At 45.7% G+C, this 20,338-nt stretch overlaps 2 protein-coding genes across 2 annotated transcripts in view; one reads left to right on the top strand and one right to left on the bottom strand.

Moving 5' to 3' along the window:
* The window catches only part of LOC137537252 (uncharacterized), a 1,269,057-nt gene that overhangs the window by 75,054 nt on the left and 1,173,665 nt on the right, over nt 1-20,338 (bottom strand). The window lies entirely within an intron of this gene.
* LOC137535883 (uncharacterized) overlaps nt 1-20,338 on the top strand; it is a 242,496-nt gene that overhangs the window by 39,045 nt on the left and 183,113 nt on the right. Inside the window, 6 exon segments of the mRNA XM_068257761.1 lie at nt 7,885-8,019; nt 8,105-8,228; nt 8,751-8,845; nt 8,961-9,167; nt 9,261-10,065; nt 13,021-14,133. Of these exon segments, the coding sequence (XP_068113862.1) occupies nt 7,885-8,019; nt 8,105-8,228; nt 8,751-8,845; nt 8,961-9,167; nt 9,261-10,065; nt 13,021-14,133 (2,479 nt within the window).

Here is a 20,338-nt window from a genome sequence, read left to right as displayed (position 1 = left end):
CCCCCCCCCCCCCTACCTCGGGCTCTCAGCGCTCCCCCTCCAGCATCTATCACTAGCAGCAGCGGTGGGCACGAACACATACCTCCATCCACTGCCGGAGGTTCTGCTCTTTAAGTGTCTGATGCTACTTCCCGTTTAAACAGGAAGTAGCGTGAGGCACTTAAACAGAGATCGGACCACCACGGTGAATGGAAGTATGTATTGCTGCCCGCCGCTGCTGCAACTGTGATAGATGCTGGAGGAGGAGCGCTGAGGGGGGGGGGGGGAGCTGTCCCCCGTCTCCAACTATGTCCAATGCTCTCCCCTCATGCTGCGACCCCTCCTGCCCCCCAAAATGTCCCTCAACCCCCAGTAATGCCATTTCTCCCCCAGTATAGCCATGTCCTCCCTGTGTCCCCCAGCATTGCCATTATTCTCCAGTATGTAATGTCCTCCACCCCAGTAATGCCATTTATTTACCAGAATAGTTACGGCCCCCTGTGTCCCCCAGCATTGCCATTATCCTCCAGTATGTAATGTCCTCCACCCCAGTAATGCCATTTCTTCCCCAGTATAGCTATGACCCCCCCAACATCCCCCGTGTCCCCCAGCATTGCTATTATCCCTCAGTATATAATGTCCCCTATCCCAGTAATGCCATTTTTTCCCCAAGTATAGCCATGTCCCCACTGTGTCCTCCAGCATTGCCATTATCCTCCAGTATGTAATGTCCCCCACCCCAGTAATGCCATTTCTCCCCCAGTATAGCCATGTCCCCCTGTGTCCCCCAGCATTGCCATTATCCTCCACTATGTAATGTCCCCCACCCCAGTAATGCCATTTCTCCCCCAGTATAACCATGTTCCCCTGTGTCCCCCAGCATTGCCATTATCCTCCAGTATGTAATGTCCCCCACCCCAGTAATGCCATTTCTCCCCCAGTATAACCATGTTCCCCTGTGTCCCCCAGCATTGCCATTATCCTCCAGTATGTAATGTCCCCCACCCCAGTAATGCCATTTCTCCCCCAGTATAGCCATGTCCCCCTGTGTCCTCCAACATTGCCATTATCATCCATTATGTAATGTCCCCCACCTCAGTAATGCCATTTCTCCCCCAGTATATCCATGTTCCCCTGTGTCCCCCAGCATTGCCATTATCCTCCAGTATGTAATGTCCCCACCCCAGTAATGCCATTTCTTTCCCAGTATAACCATGTTCCCCTGTGTCCCCCAGCATTGCCATTATCCTCCAGTATGTAATGTCCCCCACCCCAGTAATGCCATTTCTTTCCCAGTATAACCATGTTCCCCTGTGTCCCCCAGCATTGCCATTATCCTCCAGTATGTAATGTCCCCCACCCCAGTAATGCCATTCCTCCCCAGTATAGCCATGTCCTCCTTGTGTCCCCCAACATTGACATTATCCTCCAGTATGTAATGTCCCCCACCCCAGTAATGCCATTTCTCCCCCAGTATAGCCATGTCCCCCTGTGTCCCCAGCATTGCCATTATCCTCCAGTATGTAATGTCCCCCACCCCAGTAATGACATTTCTTTCCCAGTATAGCCAGGCCCCCCCTGTGTCCCCCAGCATAGCCATTATTCTCCAGTATGTAATGTCCCCCCACCCCAGTAATGCCATTTCTTCCCCAGTATAGCCACGTCCTCCCTGTGTCCCCAGCATTGCCATTATCCTCCAGTATGTAATGTCCCCCACCCCAGTAATGCCATTTCTCCCCCATTATAGCCACGTCCTCCCTGTGTCCCCAGCATTGCCATTATCCTCCAGTATGTAATGTCCCCCACCCAGTAATGCCATTTCTCCCCCAGTATAGCCATGTCCTCCCTGTGTCCCCAGCATTGCCATTATCCTCCAGTATGTAATGTCCCCCACCTCAGTAATGACATTTCTCCCCCAGTACAGCCATGTCCCCCCCCCCTTTGTCCCCCAGCATTGCCATTATCCTCCAGTATGTAATGTCCCCCACCTCAGTAATGCCATTTCTCCCCCAGTATAGACACGTCCCCCCTATGTCTCCCAGCATTGCCATCATCCTCCAGTATGTAATGCCCCCCACTCCAGTAATGCCATTTCTTTCCCAGTATGGCCATGTCTCCCTGTATCCTCCAGCATTGCCATTGTCCTCCAGTATGTAATGCCCACCCCAGTAATGTAATTTCTCCCCCAGTATAGTCTCTATGCCAGGTAAGCGCTTCAAACCATAAGTATACTTTCGTGGGAATAGTACCACCACCAGGAACACCCTCAAGGATCCACACTCACCAATGTTGGTGGGCCAGGTATTACAGTGGCCTTATTGCACCTCTGGGGTATTTTCAAGGCTCCCCACACCCTATGGCTGGTCTCTCTCAATCCAATCTGCCTTTTTGTCTTCTTAGAGTAACTTATACCTCAATGCAAACAAACACTATCATTGCGCAGATATCAGTAAAAAAATGACATTTTATTAAAAAGGTTCCACTCACATGCCATCAGCTATGGGTAAGCTTGTGGAGTATTGGAACGGGCTCCACCCCGTGCGGCCTCCCGGGCTGACCGCCGAATCGGTGTTACTGGGGTCTCGCTCGCTCCTCGCACCACCGCGTCCCACGCTCCGGCGTGTGTTACTTCCGCATGTGGCTCCTCCCTATCGATTTCGTCATAAATGACTCATTCAGGGGATGGAGCCACCATGCGGAGATGTTGTATGTATACCAGTCGACTCCTCCCCGTCCTCTACGTCAGGCCTCCTTTCGCGCGTGCGTATCCCATACGTTCTTCCCATCGCGTCATGCGTGCATGTCATCACGTTATGCGGACATGCCACGCATACTGGACGGCCTGCGTGCCCTGCGTCCCCCACGCCTATTGCGTTTCAGATTGCGTTCCGGAGCCCGGGAGTCATCAACTTCCTAACCAACTTTATTGAACCATGTCCTCCTCGGACAACCTTGTTAATACATTTTAAACCATCTTAAAATCACTCATTATAACCCATATTATTGTAATAGATCCCCCACATCCTCTACTCTTACGCATTTTACACATTAGCCATATGCATTTTGTATTACATTTTGATTGTACAATACTATACATATACCATGTGTATCATATATTATTGCACTTATTATTATTACATCGCTAACCCTTTTTATTTTCTATCCCCCCTTGAAGTGGAGCATCCACCTCTCCACAAGCTCTTACATCATCAACTTTATATAATACTATAACATATCAAACAAGACCATACTTTTACAAACAGTTTCTACTCATATATCTATCAGGGTCACATTCCTATCCCTACCTCCGACATTATATGTTCACACTTTTTTTACTCTGGTGGTCCTTATCATCTCATTGATAATCATACTCCCTCTGCACCTTATTATTCAGCCATAATATTGATGAACCGTATCTCAACACTTAATTAATTATACATTTGTGAATATCCCTCAACTTTCATCAATGAAGCAGTTCAAATCCACCTCCACATTTAGACCCTTTGGTTGCATAGTTTCCATTTTGAATATCCACTCCGTCTCTTTTCTGGATATGAGTCTAATCCTATTTCCCCCTCTCCAAGGTATACTCACCTTTTCAATGGCACAGAAATTCAGTGCACTTGGATCTCTGTCATGTACTCTCCTAAAATGCTCAGATACACTGTGTCCTCTGACCCCCTTTCTTATGTTTCTAACATGTTCAGCAATTCTTTCAGTCAATTCTCTTTTGGTGCGACCTATATACTGTTTACCACATTCACACCAAAGTAAGTACACTACTCCCCTGGTGTGACAGGTTATATTCTGCTCACTTTTAAAGGATCTGCCATTGTGGAACGACACAAAGCAGTCTGTTCTCATTCCTCTGGCTCCCCTACAAGAGAAACATCCCCCACATGGGAAGAAACCCTTTCTTTGCTATGGTGCCATTCTGGGTGCTTGGGGCGGGTTTACACAGCTAGGGGCCAGCATATTCTTCAGATTATTCGCTCGTCTATATATCATCTTTGGTTTTTCTGGTAATAGTTTTCTTAGGGTGGGATCTTCCAATAGGATTCCCCAATGTCTTGCCATAATTCTCTCCAAGCTTCTATGTTGACTGCTAAAATCAGTTATGAATGCTGTCTGGTACTTCTGTTCTTCTCCCCCCCTCCCCCCCCCCCTTCCCCTTAACAGGTCCCCCCTATCCCTACTTCCCACCTCAATCATAGTTCTTTGTAATTCAACCTCATCATACCCCTTTTCTATAAATCTATTAATCAAAACTTGTGATTGTTTTACATATTCCTGTACCTGAGTGCAGTTCCGTCTCATCCTCACCATCTGGCCCTTCGGTATCCCCCCTATCCACCTCGGGTGGTGATTACTGTCTACAGGAATGAATCCATTCCTGTCCGTGTCTTTAAAATAACTCTTAGTGATCAAAGTGCCCCCTTCTTTCCTAATACTCAAATCCAAAAAATTAATAGTGTGCATACTGATTTCTACATTCAATTCAATATTCCAATTATTGTTATTCAACCGTGACGTAAATTCATGTAAATCCTCTATTGACCCTTCCCATAACCAGAAGAGGTCATCTATGTACCTAGACCAGTGCTTAAATGGTGCTTGTGACTCCACCTCCACAATATTCTCCTCCCATCTGGACATAAATAGGTTTGCTAGACATGAAGCAAATCCTGCTCCCATGGCGCATCCCCGTATCTGTAAAAAATACTCTCCCTGGTGCCAAAAATAATTCCTCTTAAGTGCAAATGTGAGCAAACTTAGTATAAACATAGTTTGTTTATGTGACATCTCATCATCCCTGGTGAGATAGTGTTCCACAGCTTCAAGGGCCAGATGGTGAGGGATATTCGTATATAACGATGAAACGTCCGCCGTCACCAATATTGTGCTTTCTGTTGCATTCATGTTTGCAATTCCATTCAGCATATGCCTTGTATCCTTAATTACGTATGGCAGTCTGTCCACCAACGGCTGCAGGAACCCATTGAGATACTTTCCCAACTTGTGAGTGATTGAGCCCAACCCACTAATAATGGGCCTCCCAGGTGGACTTGTACTGTTCTTATGGATTTTTGGAACTTGATAGATTATTGGCATTCTAGGTGCAGAGGGAATAAGATATGAGAACTCCTGATCATTGAGAATGCCTTCATCCAGACCCTCTCTCAAAATCCCCCTTAGTTCTTTCAAATACGTGCTGGTCGGGTCCCCCCTTAACTTTTCATATGTCTTGGGGTCATATACCAACCTATCTAGTTCCTGTTCATACTGAGCTTTGTTAAGGACTACTACCCCCCCACCCTTATCAGCAGGTCTGACGACTAGGTCTTTCCTGTCTAGCATGTCTTTAGCAATTTTCCTCTCATCGTTGGATCTGCTCTCTGGTATTTTTCTAATCTCCATCTCCACCATTTTTTTAAACACCTCAATAGATTTATTATTAGTCTGAGGGTTAAACGTAGAGGGGTTTTTTAGATTAGAATGTTGATATGGATCCAAACTGTTGGCCCTATTGTTTGGGCCCTCCTTTTGTGCAAAGTATTTTTTTATGTTAAGTTTCTGGGTAAATTTTTGTAAATCAATATATGTTTTGAATTTGCTTAGTCCACTTTTCGGTGCATATTTCAGGCCTTTGTCCAATAACTGGACTTCCTTTCTTTCTAATTCCACCCCACTTATATTATATATACCTTCACCCCCTAGTATCTTCTTCTTTTGTACTCTCCTCCCACCCCTGGATCCCCTTCTGCTTCCCTTTTCCTTTCCTTCATTGCCCCATGATAATCCCCCTCGTTCGTCTCCTCTTTCTCCTCTTCCCTCTGTACTCTCCATTCTGGAGGGGACCCTCCCCTCCAACCCTCCCCTAAAAAAGCCCCATATTGTTGTTCACTCCTCAGGGGATCATATCTATTATAAACAGGGACCTGGTACCTTTTGTTATAACCCCTCTTCTGTTGTGATTGATAATATCCGCCACCTCTCGGATATTGGGGCGGGGTTTTCTGTGGTCCCAATTGTTTATTTGGTGGGGTACGAAAATTCTTATTTGGGGTTCTTGGTGGGTGATATTTATTTGGTGTTCTCGGGGGGTGATACTTTTGCGTGGGTCTTGTTTGCATTCTCTCCTCAATGTCGGATGGCTCTAATATAACCACTTCCTTTTTCTTATTACCCTGACATCTATATGCAGTTTTATTTCTAAATGCCTCCATATCTTTTTCATATTTACATTTTCTATCCTCTATTATGGCCTTCTCTGATTGCGACAATGAATCACATAATTTTTGGGATAGTTTTTTGTAGTCCTCTCTCTCCTTGTGGGGATCTAATTTACTCTTTATATCCTCTATTTCTTTTGCGAGTCTATCCAACCTCGCCGTTTTTCTTTTTATACTTAATTGGACCATTATTAGCCCACACTCTGTGAGCCTCTCCTCCCATTCTTTGTCATTCATGTCATTTTCTTCTCCATCATCTGGCAATATATCCCATCTAAATTGCTTAGGTATACATCTTTTTCCTGCATATTTATTTAATATGGCAATGTCCCACCATGTGGTCTGCTCTTTATGCATATTATTTTGTAGTTTCCTAAAATTATCCTCTAAAATATTCTCATGAGGTTTGCACTCATTGCCCAAAGCATCATCCACATTGATATGTCTAGTTCTTCTGTACTCAAAAACATCCATCATCTAGCTGCTATATAATCTACTCAATATGAGAACCAATTAGACCGCAATTTCATACAGCGCTCAGATGCCAACAACAATCAATATGATTTATATAAATCATATTGATTGTTGTTGGCATCTGAGCGCTGTATGAAATTGCGGTCTAATTGTCTCCCCCAGTATAACCATGTTCCGCTGTGTCCCCCAGCATTGCCATTATCCTCCAGTATGTAATGTCCCCCACCCCAGTAATGCCATTTATTTCCCAGTATAGCAATGTCCCCCATGTGTCCCCCAGCATTGTCATTATCCTCCTGTATGTAATGTCCCCCACCCCAGTAATGTCATTTCTCCACCAGTATAGCCATGTCCTCCCTGTGTCCCCCAGCATTGCCATGTCCTCCCTGTGTCCCCCAGCATTGCCATTATCCTCCAGTATGTAATGCCCCCCTCCCCAGTAATACCATTTCTCCACCAGTATAGCCATGTCCTCCCTGTGTCCCCCAGCATTGCCATGTCCTCCCTGTGTCCCCAGCATTGTCATTATCCTCCATTATGTAATGTCCCCCACCCCAGTAATGCCATTTCTCTCCCAGTATAACCATGTCCCCCTGTGTCCCCCAGCATTGCCATTATCCTCCAGTATGTGATGTCCCCCACCCCCATCCTCCTCCATCTACCACTACCAGCACTGCTGTAACATCACAGGAATGGTAACAGTGGGAGGGGGATGTGAGGAGAGAAGGCCAGCTGGAGAGGAGGCAGAGGGAGGACAGGATTGCAGCATGCTGTGAGTATAGTGCACAAGTAGTTATAAACCAGCTTATTATGCTTTCCTGCAATACTCTGCATGGCCCCACCACCCACAAGTGACAGCAATGGGGAGTTCTGGGGGAGGAGGATCCTGTATCGGTAGTTTCACCACTGACAATTGTACAGCCTAAATTATCCTTCCCTTATTATCTATCCAAAGGCAGCAGCATCCCGTACAGATCACATGACCACATCACGGAGGATGGAGGAGGACCAGAGTCACATGACTGAGAGGATATTCAACCTCACCCTGGAGATCATCTATCTGCTGACTGGAGAGGTGAGGAGGATTCTGGGAGGTCACCTGATATCTTTATGAAAAAAAAAACCAAAAACGCAACACTGGAGAGATGATGAGGATTCTGGGAGGTCATGTGACATCATTGTTGGTCTTTCCATACAGAGTTTTCCTCCAGTGAAGTCTGGTGATCATGTGACCATCATGGTGCCCCCACCTCAGTCCCTGATATCTAAGGGACACAACAAGCAGAAGATTCTGGAAATCACCAGGAAGATGATAGAGCTGCTGATGGGAAAGGTGAACGGTGCTGGGAATTATAGGATATTGTTCAGTTACAGTAAGGGGTGTGTCAGGGTGGTGACTGTATAATTATGTGTGTCAGGTTCCTATGAAATGCCAGGATGTCGCCCTCTATTTCTCCATGGAGGAAGAGCAGTGTATACAAGGACACAAGGACCCCTACAAGGACGCCATGATAGAGAATCAGTCGCCCCTCACATCACCGGGTAAGAGGAGACTTTCATTTCTTCTAAATGAGAGCACAGCATGGAGGGTCCCCTATATCCCCCATCATCTGATAATCACATACAGACACTGTATTCAGTCAGTGTGTGTGTATCCTACAGATGTATCCAGTAACAGAAACCCACCAGAGAGATGTACAGGTCCTCTTTATTCCCAGGATTGCCCACCTAGATCCCCCATCATCTGATAATCACATACAGACAATGTATTCAGTCAGTGTGTGTGTATCCTACAGATGTATCCAGTAACAGAAACCCACCAGAGAGATGTACAGGTCCTCTTTATTCCCAGGATTGCCCACCTAGATCCCCCATCATCTGATAATCACATACAGACAATGTATTCAGTCAGTGTGTGTGTTTCCTACAGATGTATCCAGTAACAGAAACCCACCAGAGAGATGTACAGGTCCTCTTTATTCCCAGGATTGTCCACCTAGATTCCCCATCATCTGATAAACACATAGAGACAATGTATTCACTCAGTGTGTGTGTTTCCTACAGATGTACCCAATAACAGAAACCCACCAGAGAGATGTACAGGTCCTCTTTATTCCCATTGTCTACAAGAAGTTCCCACTACCCCCCACCATTATCAGGTAGGTTGGATGAGGGTCATCAGTGTCTCTATACTGTATGACATTGTTTCCTTCTGTGAATGCCGTTATCTGTGTTCACATTTATTTTACATTTCCTCTCATTTTGTGCACTTAGTGTGGAGAACTGATACATGTAAGTGCTGTGGTTAAAGAGGAAGAAGAAGAGACATATGTGAGGAGTGATCAGCAGTGTATGGAGGAGGGTGACATGATGAGGACAAGTAAAGAGGAAGAAGAAGAGACGTATGTGAGGTGTGATCAGCGGTCTATGGAGGAGGGTGACATGATGAGGACAAGTAAAGAGGAAGAAGAAGAGACGTATGTGAGGAGTGATCAGCGGTCTATGGAGGAGGGTGACATAATGAGGACATGTAAAGAGGAAGAAGAAGAGACATATGTGAGGAGTGATCAGCAGTGTATGGAGGAGGGTGACATGATGAGGACAAGTAAAGAGGAAGAAGAAGAGACGTATGTGAGGTGTGATCAGCGGTCTATGGAGGAGGGTGACATGATGAGGACAAGTAAAGAGGAAGAAGAAGAGACGTATGTGAGGAGTGATCAGCGGTCTATGGAGGAGGGTGACATAATGAGGACAAGTAAAGAGGAAGAAGAGGAGACGTATGTGAGGAGTGATCAGCAGTCTATGGAGGAGGGTGACATGATGAGGACAATTAAAGAGGCAGAAGAAGAGACGTATGTGAGGAGTGATCAGCAGTCTATGGAGGAGGGTGACATGTTGAGGACAATTAAAGAGGAAGAAGAAGAGAAATATGTGAGGAGTGATCAGCAGTCTGTGGAGGAGGGTGACATGATGGGGACAAGTAAAGAGGAAGAAGAAGAGACATATGTGAGGAGTGATCAGCAGTATATGGAAGAGGGTGACCTGATAGGGACAAGTAAAGAGGAAGAAGAAGAGACATATGTGAGGAGTGATCAGCAGAGTATGGAAGAGGGTGACCTGATGGGGACAAGTAAAGAGGAAGAAGAGACATATGTGAGGAGTGATCATCAGTCTATGGAGGAGGGTTACATGATGAGGACAAGTAAAGAGGAAGAAGAGACATATGTGAGGAGTGATCAGCAGTCTGTGGAGGAGGGTGACATGATGGGGACAAGTAAAGAGGAAGAAGACACGTATGTGAGGAGTGATCAGCAGAGTATGGAGGAGGGTGACATGATAACGACAACTATAGAGGACCATCTTACAGAGAGCAAAACAAGTGAGTAAACAATATTAAATATCTTTTTAGTTATTATGACCGTGTCACTGCTCACAGGCTGCCCATATTAGGGGTTGTACGAAATACTCATGTTAGGTTTTTGTCATCTAAAACAATTATTCTTGAATTTGTCACATAAAACACTTAGGGGTTGATTCATAAAGTATTACTGTATTCAGTAATGCAGAAAACAGCTGACTTTACCGAGCACTTAGGAAAATGTTGATTTATAAAGGCTGTTACCGCATGAAAAGCTGAAGTTACTGAGCAGTGAGGTAAATTACTGACTTATGCAGTAAATACCTCAACACATGTCAGTAAATGTCAATTCATAAAGGACAGATCATGCGGTAAAAGCCTGAAATTATTACCGTCACCTCTGGTGTGGCGAGATGAGAGAGGAGACTGTGATACTGTGGGAAGCCAGCGTGACTCAGACAAGCAGAGAGGGATAAGCTATGACTGACAGTAGCAGAAGCCAATAGAAACAGCTCCTGTCTCCTGCAAGTTGGGATGATGCATTTTTATAGGACATTAAGCCTCCTCCTGCCGGTGCAGCTTTTCTACCCCCAGGCAGTGAGCAGAGAGAACAGAACAAAAAACATTTCCCCATCTCTCTTTGGCAGTTTAACCTTTTTGATTCCTGTTTGAAGATGCAGATGCCTCTTACTATTGTAATGCTGTCTCTGCACAGAGCTTTGTCTACTGAAACCAGTACATTACCGAACTTCTACTGCACCTGTGAACATTTTTTATGAATTAGCACACAAACATCTAAAATACAGAATGCAGTTATTTACAGAGCATTTTACATTTACCGCACTGTGCTCTATGAAGGCCTTAGTGTTATTTCTTCTGTAATACACTGATAATGGTCACTGTACATTACTGTACACAGATTGGTCACAGTAGGGGTGACTTAGTGTTACCGGCCTGTAATAAGCTGATAATGGCCACTGTACATTACTGTACACACATTGGTCACAGTAGGAGGTGACTTAGTGTTACTGGCCTGTAATAATCTGATAATGGTCACTGTACATTACTGTACACAGATTGGTCACAGTAGGGGTGACTTAGTGTTACTGGCCTGTAATAAGCTGATAATGGTCACTGTACATTACTGTACACAGATTGGTCACAGTAGGGGGAGACTTAGTGTTACTGGCCTGTAATAAGCTGATAATGGTCACTGTACATTACTGTACACAGATTAGTCACAGTAGGGGTGACTTAGTGTTACTGGCCTGTAATAAGCTGATCATGGTCACTGTACATTACTGTACACAGATTGGTCACAGTAGGGGTGACTTAGTATAACTGGCCTGTTATAAGCTGATAATGGTCACTGTACATTACTGAACACTGATTGGTCACAGTAGGAGGTGACTTATTGTTACTGTCCTGTAATAAGCTGATAATGGTCACTGCACATTACTGTACACAGATTGGTCACAGTAGGGGTGACTTAGTGTTACCGGCCTGTATTAAGCTGATAATGGTCACTGCACATTACTGTACACAGATTATTCACAGTAGGGCTGACTTAGTGTTACTGGCCTGTAATAAGCTGATAATGGTCACTGTACATTACTGTACACAGAATGGTCACAGTAGGGGGTGACTTAGTGTTACTGGCCTGTAATAAGCTGATAATGGTCACTGTACATTACTGTGCACAGATTGGTGACAGTAGGGGTGACTTAGTGTTACCAGCCTGTAATAAGCTGATAATGGTCACAGTACATTACTGTACACAGATTGGTCACAGTAGGGGTGACTTAGTGTTACCGGCCTGTAATAAGCGGATAATGGTCACAGTACATTACTGTACACAGATTGGTCACAGTAGGGGTGACTTAGTGTTACTGGCCTGTAATAAGCTGATAATGGTCACTGTACATTACTGTACACAGATTGGTCACAGTAAGGGTGACTTAGTGTTACTGGCCTGTAATAAGCTGATAATGGTCACTGTACATTACTGTACACAGAATGGTCACAGTAGGGGGTGACTTAGTGTTACTGGCCTGTAATAAGCTGATAATGGTCACTGTACATTACTGTACACAGATTGGACACAGTGGGGGTGACAAAGTGCTACTGGCCAAACAAGAGAGAGATAAAGGGACATTACAAGGGATATATGAGTGACACGAGGAAACAATGGTAATAAGAATGTGTAAGTGACACCACATTGCATTGCAAACAAGGAACAAGCTGGCCCTTTAAGAACCGCACCACAACTGAACAAGTCAAATTAAAAATAGCCTTTATTAGTATAATGTTATTACAGGATTAAAAACGTATTAAAAATAAGAACACCTGGATGGCAAAGGCTCAATGAATCCAATAATATTATGCTCCATATAGAATATATCTCGTACAGTATGACAGGTAATACATCCAAAGGGACAAACACAACTCCTGCCCTGGGGCGCAAGGTAAAGATGAATGAGGGGCAGTGCTAGAGGTAGGAGAGTTTCTGCAGAACAAGGGACCGTGCACACTAAGGAGGTGGAAAAGAAAGTGCCAATAGAGGAGTAGCGGACCGGACACTGCCGGAAGAGGAGAATCGCCCAAAGCGGAGAGGAAAAGAATGGCAGCGCAGTGATATAATCAGGGAGGTAGAACCGCCAAACAATTGTGTAAGTGCGCGCTTACCGGTAAGGAGATGAGGGAGGAGCGCGAGCCACCAGTGTGATCACCAAGGTGCTGACTGCTTTCCATGTATGGCCAATGCTGGAGCTGTAGGGAGGGTCAGTGACATGCAAATATCTCTGACTTGTATGCTAATTATATGCAACGTTATGCAGCTGCTGCATTTGGCTTGTTTCTAATCTGCATAAGCTTTGCATCTACTTAGAATTCTCAGCAGCTCACTGACCCTCTCTAATGGTAATTGTTCCTCCCCTCAGAATTCTCTAACAGGAAGTGATGTTTCTCTATTTGCAGGGCGGAGTCCCGGCATCAGGAACCTCTCAGAGACTCGTCTCTCTGTATCCACAGACTGTACAACGGATGATGATGTCACTGGACAAGAGTCTCCTGCAGATATCCTGGTGACCCCAAATATTCCTCCAGACTCCCCTCACCTGTCTAACCCTGAGGGGCCTCATACCCAGCACAGCTCTCCCCCTGCTGGAGGGTCTTATTCCTGTTCCACATGTGGGAAATGTTATGCAGGGAAATCAAATCTAGTCAGACATGAGAGATCTCACACTGGTGAGAAGCCCTATTCATGTGCTGAGTGTGGGAAATGTTTTGTATGGAAATCACAGCTTTTCCAACATGGTAAATCTCACACTGGTGAGAAGCCCTATTCATGTGCTGAGTGTGGGAAAGGGTTTGTGCAGAAATCAGACTTTGTCATACATGAGAGATCTCACACTGGTGAGAAGCCATATTCATGTGCTGAGTGTGGGAAATGTTTTGGGCAAAAACCACATCTTGTCACACATGAGAGATCTCACACTGGCGAAAAGCCATATCCATGTGCTGAGTGTGGGAAATGTTTTGGGTATAAATCAACTCTTGTCATACATACGAAATCTCACACTGGTGAGAAGCCCTATTCATGTGCTGAGTGTGGGAAATGTTTTGTTATGAAATCACGTCTTGTCACACATGAGAGATCTCACACTGGTGAGAAGCCCTATTCATGTGCTGAGTGTGGGAAATGTTTTGTATGTAAATCAAATCTTGTCCTACATTATAAATCTCACACGGGGGAGAAGCCATATTCATGTGCTGAGTGTGGGAAATGTTTTAGGCAAAAAGCACATCTTGACACACATGAGAGAGCTCACACTGGCGAGAAGCCCTATTCATGTGATGAGTGTGGGAAAAGTTTTGCACGTAAATCAGATCTTGTCCTACATTATAAATCTCACACGGGGGAGAAGCCATATTCATGTGCTGAGTGTGGGAAATGTTTTACTCAGAAATCACATCTTGTCAGTCATGAGAGATCTCACACTGGTGAGAAACCCTATTCATGTGCTGAGTGTGGGAAATGTTTTGTTCAGAAATCACATCTTGTCCAACATGAGAGATCTCACACAATATAGGGAGCCGCTCACCTGCTCGCTTCATGGGACGCCACCCTGCAGCTGGCCGTGAGGATCCAAAGCTTTATCATCTGCCTGGCAAGACTGCCTGCTGCGCATCAGGCCGCCGGTGCTTATCCCGGTATCGCCACCGCGGACACATGCCGACATTGTTGCACACTCTGGGCCATTGTACAATCCACATGGAAGTGTACACCAACCGCATACGGTGAAGTATGACATCCAGTGCATGACGCACATGAACCTGCACCTGAGAACTGGTGAGACTTCCCATTATGACATGTGCTGCTTGTTTATGCGCTTATGCCACTTTGCCTGACTTCTGCCTTTAATGTCGCTTATACGTCTGTGAGTCCGCAAGGATTGGTTCTATCCTTTGAAGTGTGGCAGTGAATCTGCTCGGTTGCTGACATCACAACTTTGCCTTATCAAGCGTAACAATATGAGTATAAAGACTCTGCTGTCTATCATCTCCCCAGATTAATACTGAGGATTACAATCAGTGGCCTGTATGAGTGGTGCACCTGGTGTGTGTGGACCGAGTTGTATGCATGGTGGGGTGGCCATCCCATGCGGTTTTAGTCTTTTTAGTATTAATTTGTACCAATAAAAGTTTTTCCATATTGAATTAGCTGTTGGGCATTAAGTATTTACATCACACTAGTCAGTTACTTACATACCACTTCCCACTGTTTTGGGTTTATCTCACACAATGTGTTGATAAGTGCTCTTTTCTACTTACCAAACACATAATTGGAGAACCTCACTCCCAAACAGTTCTCTGCTGCTTTATAAAGCCTGCAGGCTGCTTATAAGCCAATGAAAAGTGCACACATAATACACCTAGCTTGCAGTGATAATCAAGCAAAAGCTGAGCAAGTCAGCCAATTAGTAGGAGAGGGCTTCAGTTGCATATAGACAATGGCTATATGACCAGCAGGGGGCACCAGCGTGCAGGATATTCCCTCTCATCTGCCCCCTCCTAACTAAACTGCATGGGATACTACAATAATTAAAAACAATGGTGCATGAGCCAGCCTGGGGCCCCGGGAACTCTCACTGCCCGGGGCCCCAGAACCAGCATCCAACACCATATGTGAGCGCAGCCAAGACCTTGGAGCTGCCACCTCCAAGGCCTGTCTCCTACTGCTCTAAAACTTACCAAACACACAATTGGAGAACCTCACTCCCAAACAGTTCTCTGCTGCTTTATAAAGCCTGCAGGCTGCTTATAAGCCAATGAAAAGTGCACACATAATACACCTAGCTTGCAGTGATAATCAAGCAAAAGCTGAGCAAGTCAGCCAATTAGTAGGAGAGGGCTTCAGTTGCATATAGACAATGGCTATATGACCAGCAGGGGGCACCAGCGTGCAGGATATTCCCTCTCATCTGCCCCCCTCCTAACTAAACTGCATGGGATACTACAATAATTAAAAACAATGGTGCATGAGCCAGCCTGGGGCCCCGGGAACTCTCACTGCCCGGGGCCCCAGAACCAGCATCCAACACCATATGTGAGCGCAGCCAAAACCCGGGGCCCCAGGCTGGCTCATGCACCATTGTTTTTAATTATTGTAGTATCCCATGCAGTTTAGTTAGGAGGGGGCAGATGAGAGGGAATATCCTGCACGCTGGTGCCCCCTGCTGGTCATATAGCCATTGTCTATATGCAACTGAAGCCCTCTCCTACTAATTGGCTGACTTGCTCAGCTTTTGCTTGATTATCACTGCAAGCTAGGTGTATTATGTGTGCACTTTTCATTGGCTTATAAGCAGCCTGCAGGCTTTATAAAGCAGCAGAGAACTGTTTGGGAGTGAGGTTCTCCAATTGTGTGTTTGGTAAGTTTTAGAGCAGTAGGAGACAGGCCTTGGAGGTGGCAGCTCCAAGGTTTTGGCTGCGCTCACATATGGTGTTGGATGCTGGTTCTGGGGCCCCGGGCAGTGAGAGTTCCCGGGGCCCCAGGCTGGCTCATGCACCATTGTTTTTAATTAAAGTGCTCTTTTCTAATCTTTCATTTATGCTAGATGCACATGGCGGCATATTGCATAGAATCCTGAGGACTCTCTCATGCTGCTTAGTGCATTGCTGTGTAAATCCCCTGAGCTGAGGTGACATGATGAGATAAACACTGGTACATGTAGTACATAAAATGTAGGTGAATTTTCACGTTTCACAGATAGACCCAGGAAGCATCACTATGCGGGATTCTGGCACAAGCTAGTGCAGCGTGTGATAATATGCAGCTCACTGTCAGTAATCGCTGTGACTGGCTCCTTCAGGCAGGGCCGGGCCGAGGCATAGGCTGGAGAGGCTCCAGCCTCAGGGCGCAGTGTAGGAGGGGGCGCACAATTCATTCAGCTGTCATTCCTAATTGTGTTTGAAGCACAAAGAAATAAGAAAAGGAGATACATGGAAGTGACTACAAGCCAAATAACTAGAGATTAAGGTGTTGGGGGCTCTGGGGTGCCTCTTAGTCTAATAGCAATCAGTGTGTGACGGCTGGGGTGGAGGGATGGAGGGGCGCACTTTGGTGTCTAAGCCTTGGGTGCTGGAGGACCTTGTCCCGGCTCTGCCTCCAGGCATCTCCTGATTTCTCTACAGAATTTTATGGGTAACCTTATAGATCTGTATTGTTACACCCTCACAGAGGAAGACTGGCAGCTATTTTACCTGATAATACTAGAAATATGATAGCAGCAAAACATGAGGTATTATAAGTTAGATGTATTCCCAGGTCATATTATACTCCAGCACAAATAATGCAGATACACCCCAATGCCTCAGTGCTGCACCCCAAATGTAAATTAGGAGATGATTGGATGCAGGTGTTTAGGCTGGAGGTGAGATACAGGAATTCTGGGGGGGGGGGGGGGGAGAGGGGGACAGGTTATTGTTATGTGTTACAGTCACCTGCTATAGACACCCCAATGCCTCAGTGCTGCACCCCAAATGTAACTTAGGAGATGATTGGATACAGGTGTTTGGGCTGGAGCTGAGATACAGGAATTCTGGGGTGGAGAGGGGGACAGGTTATTGTTATGTGTTACAGTCACTGCTATAGACACCCCAATGCCTCAGTGCTGCACCCCAAATGTAAATTAGGAGATGATTGGATACAGAGTGTTTGGGCTGGAGGTGAGATACAGGAATTCTGGGGTGGAGAGGGGGACAGGTTATTGTTATATGTGTTACAGTCACTGCTATAGACACCCCAATGCCTCAGTGCTGCACCCCAAAAGTAAATTAGAAGGAGATGATTGGATACAGGTGTTTGGGCTGGAGGTGAGATACAGGAATTCTGGGGTGGAGAGGGGGACAGGTTATTGTTATATGTGTTACAATCACTGCTATAGACACCCCAATGCCTCAGTGCTGCACCCCAAATGTAAATTAGGAGATGATTGGGGACAGGTGTTTGGGCTGGAGGTGCGATACAGGAATTCTGGGGTGGAGAGGAGGACAGGTTGTTATGTGTTACAGTCACTGCTATAGACACCCCAATGCCTCAGTGCTGCACCCCAGATGTAAATTAGGAGATGATTGGATATGGGTGTTTGGGCTGGAGGTGAGATACAGGAATTCTGGGGTGGAGAGGGGGACGGGTTATTGCTATATGTGTTACAGTCACCTGCTATAGACACCTCAATGCCTCAGTGCTGCACCCCAAATGTAAATTAGGAGATGATTGGATACAGGTGTTTGGGCTGGAGGTGAGATACAGGAATTCTGGGGGGGGGGAGAGGGAGAGGTTATTGTTATATGTGTTACAGTCACCTGCTATAGACACCTCAATGCCTCAGTGCTGCACCCCAAATGTAAATTAGGAGATTATTGGATACAGGTGTTTGGGCTGGAGGTGAGATACAGGAATTCTGGGGTGGAGAGGGGGAGAGGTTATTGTTATATGTGTTACAGTCACCTGCTATAGACACCTCAATGCCTCAGTGCTGCACCCCAAATGTAAATTAGGAGATTATTGGATACAGGTGTTTGGGCTGGAGGTGAGATACAGGAATTCTGGGGTGGAGAGGGGGAGAGGTTATTGTTATATGTGTTACAGTCACCTGCTATAGACGCCTCAATGCCTCAGTGCTGCACCCCAAATGTAAATTAGGAGATGATTGGATACAGGTGTTTGGGCTGGAGGTGAGATACAGGAATTCTGGGATGGAGAGGGGGACAGGTTATTGTTATATGTGTGTTAGTCACTGCTATAGACACCCCAATGCCTCAGTGCTGCACCCCAAATGTAAATTAGAAGCAGATGATTGGATACAGGTGTTTGGGCTGGAGGTGAGATACAGGAATTCTGGGGTGGAGAGGGGGACAGGTTATTGTTATGTGTTACAGTAACTGCTAAAGACACCCCAATGCCTCAGTGCTGCACCCCAAATGTAAATTAGGAGATGATTGGATACAGGTGTTTGGACTGGAGGTGAGATACAGGAATTCTGGGGTGGAGAGGGGGACAGGTTATTGTTATATGTGTTACAGTCACTGCTATAGACACGCCAATGCCTCAGTGCTGCACCCCAAATGTTAATTAGGAGATGATAGGATACAGGTGTTTGGGGCCTGAGGTAAGATACAGGAATTCTGGGGTGGAAAGGGGGACAGGTTATTATGTGTTAAAATCACATGCTATAGACACCCCAATGGCTCAGTGCTGCACCCCAAATGTAAATTAGGAGATGATTGGATACAGGTGTTTGGGTGTGAGGTGAGATACAGGAATTCTGGGGTGGAGAGGGGGGCAGGTTATTGTTATGTGTTACAATCACTGCTATAGACACTCCAATGCCTCAGTGCTGCACCCCAGATGTAAATTAGAAGGAGATGATTGGATACAGGTGTTTGGGCTGGAGGTGAGATGCAGGAATTCTGGGGTGGAGAGGGGGACAGGTTATTGTTATGTGTTACAGGCACTGCTATAGACACCCCAATTCCTCAGTGCTGCACCCCACATGTAAATTAGGAGATGATTGGATACAGGTGTTGGGAGTTGAGGTGAGATACAGGAATTCTGGAGTGGAGAGGGGGACAGATTATTATTATATGTGTTACAATCACTGCTATAGACAAATGTGGGAAGCTGTTGATAGAAACGATTCTGTGTTATGTAACAAAATAAATCCTATTGGAATGGAAATCTGATGCGTCTCCAAGTGTCTCTCCTGTGATTACACCATCTGTAGAAATTGTAGACCGGCACCATCCATGTAAATTTATGCTCTTTTATTTAATAAAAAGACACATTGACAAGTAAAGTGCAACATTTCAGAGGGAATCCCTCCTTTCTCAAGCATGTGTCAGTGTCTCTCCTGTGATTACACCATACATACTGTATATCATCGTCTGCATTCCTGCTGATATCTGCTGGTGACAGAGCTTTCCTTGAGGCTGATATTGAGGAGGTGGAGCTAATAATATACAAAATACACCCCCCCGGCACTGATGGCCTAAACGCTGCATTGTACAGACAGCATAAGAGGATTCTGGTCCCACACATATTGCTGATGTATAACTATGTGCTGGAATAGGAGGCACTGCCCCATCCATGCAACAGACCAGATGATGCAAACGATTGAAAGCAAACTTTATGCAAGTTCAACCGCCCCCTATACTACATCATTAGGGTCAACTTTGACCCTCTACATCACAGTCAGCAGACACATGGTAGCCAATCAGGCTACACTCTCTCCTGGAGCCCCTCCACCCCACCCTATAAAAGGCAGGCAGCGTTGGCCATTTCCCTCACTCGTGTCGCTGCAGTAATTGGAGAAGGGAGAGGAACCTGCTGTAGACATAGGGAAAGCTTAGTTAGGCTCTTGTTAGGCTTGTTCGCTTTCTCCTGCTGATACTTATTTCTAAAAAGCACCCCTCAACAGCTCTTTTGAGAGCTAATGTTGTTCTTGTGATCTATTTTTTTTTTTTGTGTGTGTGTGCGCCCCACTGACACTTACATATACAGCCCTGTCAGTCATTTGCAGCTGGCCCTTGGCCTCTTGCTAATTCCTACTGTGCCACTGCCACACCCAGCACATTCAGTGCCTACATTTTCAGTGCACGTGTGTGACAGCTGCACATTTGTAATACCAATCACTGCATACCTGTTCATGTTTACTGCACCTGCGTGACAGAAGCACGCAGTATTATATACCAGTCACTGCATCTGTTCACGGTAGCTGCGTGTGTGACA

This window comes from Hyperolius riggenbachi, chromosome 10, assembly GCF_040937935.1.
Source record: "Hyperolius riggenbachi isolate aHypRig1 chromosome 10, aHypRig1.pri, whole genome shotgun sequence".
In the NCBI taxonomy this organism is placed as follows: Eukaryota; Metazoa; Chordata; class Amphibia; order Anura; family Hyperoliidae; genus Hyperolius; species Hyperolius riggenbachi.
The sequence above is the reverse complement of the archived record's forward strand: the minus strand, read 5'-3'. Positions and strand labels throughout refer to the sequence as shown.